Here is a 7,739-nt window from a genome sequence, read left to right as displayed (position 1 = left end):
ACTGCAAACACCCACGAGACACAACTCGTCCACTAGGGGTAACCTAGGGGTTTAAAGGCTTGTTGCACATGCTAAGTGCAATCGTGATTCCTACGAAAGTGAGTTAGGATTTTCTGCATTCTAGGTTAGTTTTTGTTTTTGCTTTACTTGAGGACAAGTAACATTCAAGTGTGGGGGAATTTGATGAGCATATTTATGTGTGAAATTTTAGGGCATAAATTATACATTTTACCACATTGGACAGAGTTACTCGGTGCTTTCTTGTGCTTTTCAGGGTTTAGGTGAATTCTTGTGAAAATGAATGAGATGATGCTAAGGAGATGTTTTTAAGCTTTTTAGAAGTGTAAATGGATGCATAGCCCATCGAGTCAGCTTTGCAATGGTTCAAACGGCACTTAATTCCAAGTTGAAACGAAGAAGTCATGGCCGTTTCCGTAACGACGCGTGAAAATGGTCTGCAGGGGTTTATTTATAATTATTGATAGTCGGATGGGGACAAAGTGAAACGGAAGTTCGGATTTTAGGGGCCTTAATGAAATTATCAGAAGTTACTTTACTGTACCCAAAAGATTCCATTTGGAAGGCTCTGGACAGTCCAACTTCAACTTGAGATATCTTGGGCTCCCCAACTCCGAATTGGATGAAATTTGGGTCTATTTTGTGTGATTTTTCGCAAGGAACACAATGGTGAGACCTATATAAGCACCCCATGCTCCACGTTTTCTGAAGGACAGAATGGGTATTTTATTTATTCTTGAAGGAATAACCCTTACTCTCTCTCTCCTCCAACTTCTCAAGGGCACTTCTGAAATTCTACTGGGGATAGATTTATATTTTCTCATCTATGGAAGGTTGAAAAATCAAAGATGCTTTGATTTTATTGCTTGGAGAAGATATCTACAATGAAAAAGAAGCACTTGTTAAAATTGGAAGTTATTTTTCTAGAAATAGAAGGTCTATGTAAACAATCTTCTCTTCTTCTTCTTTCTATTTTTTTTCTTTTTTCTTAGGATTCAAGGCATTGTAAAAGAGGAAAGAGAAGAGAATATTCTCTTTTCTTAGGGAATATTTCTCCTACACTTCCATCTTCTCTCTTCTCCTCTCTTCCACCTATAAATACCCCCTATCTTTCTTGTAAAAATTTGCTCATTCACTTAGTGAAATTTCTTCTCTTCTTCTCCTTCTAATTTGTGATTTTTGGCTTTTCTAAGTTCTAGTTTGCTTTTATAATTTTTAGTTAATGCTTATAATAGGTTTAGTTTATGCTTTAATTTCAATTTAAGTCTTCAATTGGGTTGTAATTTCTTAATTCTAGTTTAGCTTTTAAGCCTTTTAGTCTAAGTTCTTAAGTTGATGACAAGACTTGAAGATTTAGAAGAGGAGGCCATGGTAAGTTTATGCAAGTATTCAAGCTTTTCATTTACATTCATGCAAGCACATCCAGGTTTTACTATCTAAACTCTCAATCTCATTCTCCATCTCCTCTATCTCTCTCTATCTTCTTCTTCTTCCCCCTCTATTTCTTTTATTTTAATTTTATATGGTTGTGGTTTATGGATGCATTTTTATTCCCTTATTTCTTTTTATGTGGTTAGTATGTGTGGTTGCATTTTTATTCCTTTCAATTCGTTTTAGTTTGATAGGTTAGATGCTCATGTGTTAGGATGCCGATTTAATCCCTTAATTTTGTTAGATGCTTATGAGTTAGGATGCATTGATTTTCGTTAGTTTAATTAGTTTAATTTAACACTTTAATTTGGTTCATTTTGCATTACTTTTAAGTTAGTTAAATAGAGTGGCGTATATCTCCTCGTGTTCGACCCGTAGCTACGATTGACCCGGACGCTTGCGGTTTTATTTTAACTCAAACACCTATGCAAGGATGAAACCCACTAATAGCCCTCCAAGTAGCAAGCCTCACCACCTCCACCTTCTCCTCCTTCTTTCCTTCCTTCTTTCTCTCCTTCCTTTCTTCTCTTCTTCCTTTAGCTTCCACGGTTTTTGGTTGGTGGGAAATGAATGAGCCAACAATAAATGGCTTTCAAGTCATATTTATAGCTAGTGGCCCACTTAGGGCCTATTTGGCTAGGTCCATAGTCCCAAAACCTATTTTAAACACAATTTTAAGTCTTATGGGCCCACTTACGAGGCCCAACAGTGCAAGGAAAAGGTAGGGGTGGGGTCCACCATGTTTGGGAACACAGCAATGATGTCTGGGACACAGGCACATGGGTTCCACAAGGAAAACTCAACACAAACACCATCTAGCACGAGCGGATCTTCGAACGAACTCATCAGTAATGGGTCCGTTCCTGCTGAAAAGGCTAACTAACGACAATAAAGCCTCCGGGCCTTGGCTCATACTTCGAGGTCTTAAAGGGAAGTGTGAGCAAGTAAAAATTAGGGTTAGTAACTTACACCTTGTCCATCACGATGTGTCCTCCATGATCCCAAAAAATTTCCTTGCTTTAACATTGACTTCACTAGGGCATGAAGTGTCAAGGTAGCACGACATTGGGTACGCCTCCCAATACTCCTCGCTCTTGGGACTCGTGCTAGGAGGAAAGTCTGTGAAGTCATCATCGATGAATTTTCCCCGCTCTCGGTTGAGAAATCTATCCTCGACAATCAACCCCGTGAATGATCTTATGGTTCGGTTTGATGACCAAGGCGAACAGCTCATCGGCATAGACTTCCGCCCCATCTACGTGGCATAAGAATAAGATTATATTATTAGTATTTTGGGTGTAGGTATAACATTCCCCCAACCTTACAAGAAATTTCATCCCTAAAATTGGCATACCTTGTAAGTCGAAGAGAGAGGGATACTTTGCCTGCGTCTCCACTTCAGTCTCCCAAGATGCTTCTTCTTCTGTGTGGTTATACCACTTTACTTTCACATAGTAGATAGGCCAATTACGAAGGTGGACAATCTTGCTGTCCAGAATCTTCTCAGGTTGCTCCTTGTAAGACATCTTAGCTGCGAGCTCCGGTGGTTCTTGTGACAGAACATGGTCCAGGTCATGAACGTACTTCTGCAACATGGATACGTGAAATACATCATGCACACCTTCCAAGGATGGAGGAAGTTCCAATTGATATGCCACCGGCCCAATCCTTGTGAGGCTCTCATAAGGTCCAATGAACCTTAGACTCAGCTTGCCCTTCTTGCTGAATCGCTTCACCCCTTTTGGGTGACACCTTGAGAAACACTTTGCCTCCGGTAGTAAATTCCAAGTCCTTTCACCAAAGATCCACATAACCCTTCTGCCTGGACTGCACTGCCTTAATACGCTCACGAATCAAGTCCACCTTCTCACATGTTGCTTGGATTAATTCAGGACCAAGAATACGCCGTTCACCACCTTGGCCCAATATAAAGCTGTTCGGCACTTCTTCACATATTAAGCTTCAAATGTTGTCATTCCCATTGTAGCTTGGTAACTGTTATTGTATGTAAACTCGATTAGTGAGACATGCTCATACCAGCTACCTTGCATGTCTATGGCACATGCTCAGAGCATATCTTCCAATGTTTGTATAGTCCTCTTCGACTGTCCATCTGTCTGAGGGTAAAAAGCTATACTAAAGCTCAGCAATGTGCCCATGGCATTTCGGAAGCCACCCCAGAACTTGGATGTAAATCTGGGATCTCAGTCAGAGATGATGCTCACTGAGACTCCGTGTAAGCGGACCATATTATCAATGTATAGGCAGGTCAGCTTGTCCATCGAGTAGGTAATATTCATAGGGATAAAGCGGATTGTCTTCATCAATCAATCCATAATAACCCATATAGTATCAACACCCCTCAGTGTACGGGGCAACCTGGTGATGAAGTCCATAGTAATGTACTCCCACTTCCACTCTGGAACTGGCAAGGACTATAACAAACCATGAGGTCACTGCCTATCCGCTTTCACTTGCTGACAAATAATAGATCTTGCCACGTATTTGGCCACATCCCTCTTCATTCTACTCTACCAGTAGTGTCCTTTCAAGTCCTTGTAAATTTTTGTACTTCCTGGATGGATTGAATAGGGGGAGTCATGGGCTTCTGACAACACTTCCTTCTTCAACTGTATATCATTAGGGACACATAGTCAATCCCTAAACATGAGGACACCACCCTCAGTCAATGTGAAGTTCAGATCCCGCTATGTGTCTTCCCGAATAGCTTCAATGACCTTTTAAAGTTCTTCTTCGGCCGCCTAAGCTAACTGGATCCTTCCCAACAAGGAAGGTTGTACTGCTAGGGCTACTAAGGATAGAGTGACACCTCCCACCACTAACTCCATATCCATCCTTCTTGTTTCCTTAATAAGTTCTTCACTGACAGCCAATTATGCTAGTGATAATGTTTGTAACTTCCAGCTCAGCATATCTGCTACTACGTTGGCTTTACCATGGTGGTAATGGATGGTGCAGTCGTAGTATTTCATCAACTCCAACCAGTGTCATTGTCTCATATTGAGCTCCTTCTGTGGGAAGAAGTACTTGAGGCCCTTGTGGTCATTGTAGATTTTGCTCTTCTCACCATACAAATAATGTCGCCAGATTTTCAGAGCGAAAACAACAACTGCAAGTTCTAGGTCATGGGTTGGGTAATTCTTCTCATAACCTTTCAATTGTCAGGAACCATAGGTCACCACCTTCGCATCTTGCATCAGAACACAACCCAATCCCATCTTGGATGCATTACTGTAGATTACCATCCCTCCAGAACCATTAGGGATGGTAAGTACTGGAGCAGAAATCAACCTCTGCTTCAACTCTTGGAAGCTCTTCTCACAGCTATCAGACCACTCAAACTTTACTCCCTTATGAGTTCGTTATGTCATCGGGGCCGAAATCCTCGAGGAGTTCTCAATGATATTCCTGTAGTAACCAGCTAGGCCCAAGAAACTATGAATATCAGCCACATTCTTGGATGTCTCCCAATCAACTACCGACTTCACTTTGCAAGGATCAACTTTAATACCCTTGGCAGAGACAAGGTGTCCCAGGAATGCTACTTGATGTAGCCATAAGTCACATTCACTAAACTTGGCATACAATTGCTTATGCCTTAAGCATTGTAGTACCAAACGAAGATGGTCGACATCCTCCTCTTCACTCTTGGAGTAGATCAGGATGTCATCAATGAAGACGATGATATACTTATCCAACACATCATGGAATACCCAGTTCAGCAACTCCATGAAGGCGGCCGGGGCATTGGTCAATCGGAAGGACATGACCAAGAATTCATAGTGACCATGGCGAGATCTGAAGACTATCTTGCTAATATTGCTATCCTTGATCTTTAGCTGATGGTACCATGATCAAAGGTCAATCTTTGAGAATACTTTGGCACCTTGTAATTGATCAAACAAGTCATCGATCCTGGGCAGAGGGTACCAGTTCTTGATCGTCAACTTGTTGTGCTCACAGTAGTCTATGCACATCCTCATACTACCATCCTTCTTCTTTACAAAAAGTATTGGTGCTCCCCATGGAGATACACTGGGTCTAATGAAGCCCTTCTTCAACAAGTCTTGAAGCTGTACCTGTAACTCCTTTAACTCAGTAGGTGCCATCCTATAAGGGGCCTTTGACACTAGGGTACCACCTGGTGTCAGGTCTATCATGAATTTCTTCTCACGGACTGGTGGCAACCGTGTCAAGTCTCCGGAAAGACGTCTAGGAACTCCTTCACTACACTAATTTCTTCCAGTGGTATGACCTTTGCTTCGGTATCTACCAGTGATGCCAGGTAACACTAACATCCTTCCTCTAACAATTTTTGAACTTATAGACCGGAGATGATGGTTTTCTTATGTTTCTCCCACCTATTTCCCTTGAACACAAACTCTACGCCCTCCTCTAGTTTAAACAAGATCTTCCTCTCCGCACAAATGAAATTGGCCCCGTAAGTGGACAACCAATCCATACCCAAAATTATGTCAAAATCTCTAATCTCCAGCCCTATCAAGCATGCTACTAATCCATGGTCACATATCCGTATAGGGCAGGATTTGTATATCAAGTTGAGTTCAACCTTACTACCCATCGACATACTGACTGTTAGATTCTGAGTCATTTATTTTGGTTTGATTTACATCTTCTTAGCAAATGAAGGGGATACAAATGAGTGACACTCCCGAATCAAATAATATATAAGCGGTTGTGAACATACAAGGATCTTACCTGACAGACACCAACACACAATTATAATAACATAACCCTACATGAATGCAGTATTCCAAGGGTCAAGTACATGCAATGCCTGTTATGATGCTGGGGTCAGCCTAGGCCTCTTCATTGGTGATTGAATATACATGCCCTTGAGTTCGGTTAGTGGTTGGAGGGGGAAGAGCATGACCGGCTGGCCGTGGTTGAGGTGCTCTAAGAGGTAGGGTAGTTGGAGAACCTCCTGGCTTGGCCTATGGGCACTCCCTAGCCATGTGCCCAGTCCCTTGATAGTTGTAGCACTTAACTATCTATGTTCCATAGTGGGGTGCTGGCATTTGCTTAGGAGCTTGGGCCACATCAGGTCTGCGGTACTGGATTGGGGATGCAGTGGAGTAAGATCCCCTCTGGAACTTGCTAGGTCCTTTGGAATCAAAAGAGGTCATGCCTCTTGCTAGCTTGTATGGCTCTATAATTCTCCCTCTGTCGATCTTCTATCACCTTGGTGGCTTGGACCATCTACACATAAGTAGGGTACTCATGCAGTACTACAGTGGTGTCGATGTTGGGCTTCAGTCCCTTCTCAAATCTCCTGGCCTTGACATACTCAAGCTTCAAGTGTTCGGGGACAAAGTAGAAGAGTTCTTCGAACATCTGTTGGTAGTCAAGGACCACTCTAGACCCTTGGATCAGGCTCATGAACTCAGCTTCTTTCTTATCATGAAAGTTCCTAGGAAAGTAATTCTCAAGGAAAATCTCTGTGAACTGGGCCCAAGTAGCATTAAGGTGTGTAGCCCAAAAGTTTTCCTTAGAGGAGTGCCACCAAGCATTAGCGTCACCTTGGAATTGGAACATTGCACACCTTATCTTATCCGCATTGTTGCATTGGAGTACTTCAAAGATCCTCTCTAGATCCCTGATCCAGTGAGTTGGAAGTAGAGAGTCATTAGCCATTTGATCGAAGGTCGGAGGGCGGTGCTTCTGGAACTTCTCTAAGAGCTTAGAGGCATTAGCCCAAGCCAGAGCCACTACTTGGGCTTGTGGAGCTTATGGAGTAGGAGGTGGTATTGGCACCACTTGTGCTAGGGGTACCCCGGTATCAACAAGGGCCGGAGTTGGGGTTCCAGGTGGGGTAGTAGCTGTAGATGTCGGGGTTGGCACTAGATGCCTCTCCCTAGCCAGTTCTTGCAGTTGAGTTGTCATGGTTTACATGAACAAGCGCTGCTCTTGTTGCGCCTCATGGTGCTCCTGTTGCATAGCCCGCATCATGTTTCCTAACAATGCGGCAACACCTGCATTATTTTGGATTGGGTGAGGTACTGGTAAGGCCGTGTTCGATGCGTCGCCAACATCATCCCATGGCGGGAAGCGGTTCCTCAAACCGGTGTTAACCATGGTTGGTTGTTCACAATCGATAGATTGACATGCATGATTAAATTTAAAAGCATAGTTGAGAAGGCTGAATCAATTAAGGTCCTCACATAATACATTTTCATAACACACCACAAATCAAGAGGATAACACTAAGGGAAAGGAGTAACAAGCATTGGAGAAGACAAATCAAAGCA

The 7,739-nt window shown here is 42.7% G+C and overlaps 3 protein-coding genes across 3 annotated transcripts; all 3 read right to left on the bottom strand.

The window, feature by feature from the left end:
- Positions 1-2,615: 2,615 nt before the first annotated feature.
- Positions 2,616-3,260, bottom strand: LOC122643497. Its single transcript, XM_043837115.1, has 2 exons — positions 2,804-3,260; positions 2,616-2,704 (listed from the first exon to the last, which is right to left on the bottom strand). The coding sequence occupies exons 1-2, from the start codon at positions 3,258-3,260 to the stop codon at positions 2,616-2,618; spliced, it is 546 nt and encodes a 181-aa protein (XP_043693050.1).
- Positions 3,261-4,832: 1,572 nt separating this feature from the next.
- LOC122643496 (uncharacterized mitochondrial protein AtMg00860-like) lies at positions 4,833-5,201 on the bottom strand. The gene has a single exon (XM_043837114.1). The coding sequence runs from the start codon at positions 5,199-5,201 to the stop codon at positions 4,833-4,835; it is 369 nt and encodes a 122-aa protein (XP_043693049.1).
- A 1,489-nt stretch (positions 5,202-6,690) lies between these two features.
- LOC122643495 lies at positions 6,691-7,125 on the bottom strand. Its single transcript, XM_043837113.1, has one exon. It carries the CDS (start codon positions 7,123-7,125, stop codon positions 6,691-6,693), a length of 435 nt encoding a protein of 144 aa, XP_043693048.1.
- Between the last annotated feature and the right edge of the window lie 614 nt (positions 7,126-7,739).

Source organism: Telopea speciosissima, chromosome 10 (assembly GCF_018873765.1).
Source record: "Telopea speciosissima isolate NSW1024214 ecotype Mountain lineage chromosome 10, Tspe_v1, whole genome shotgun sequence".
NCBI lineage: Eukaryota > Viridiplantae > Streptophyta > Magnoliopsida > Proteales > Proteaceae > Telopea > Telopea speciosissima.
The sequence above is the reverse complement of the archived record's forward strand: the minus strand, read 5'-3'. Positions and strand labels throughout refer to the sequence as shown.

Excerpts from the sequence above, each read along its gene's own strand:
- LOC122643496 (XM_043837114.1), bottom strand. The coding sequence starts at position 5,201 with ATGGAGTTGCTGAACTGGGTATTCCATGATGTGTTGGATAAGTATATC.
- LOC122643495 (XM_043837113.1), bottom strand. The coding sequence starts at position 7,125 with ATGGCTAATGACTCTCTACTTCCAACTCACTGGATCAGGGATCTAGAG.
- LOC122643497 (XM_043837115.1), bottom strand. The coding sequence starts at position 3,260 with ATGTGGATCTTTGGTGAAAGGACTTGGAATTTACTACCGGAGGCAAAG. Across the intron at positions 2,705-2,803 it reads CTCTCTCTTCGACTTACAAG|ATGGGGCGGAAGTCTATGCC; the intron begins GTATGCCAATTT and ends TATGCCACGTAG.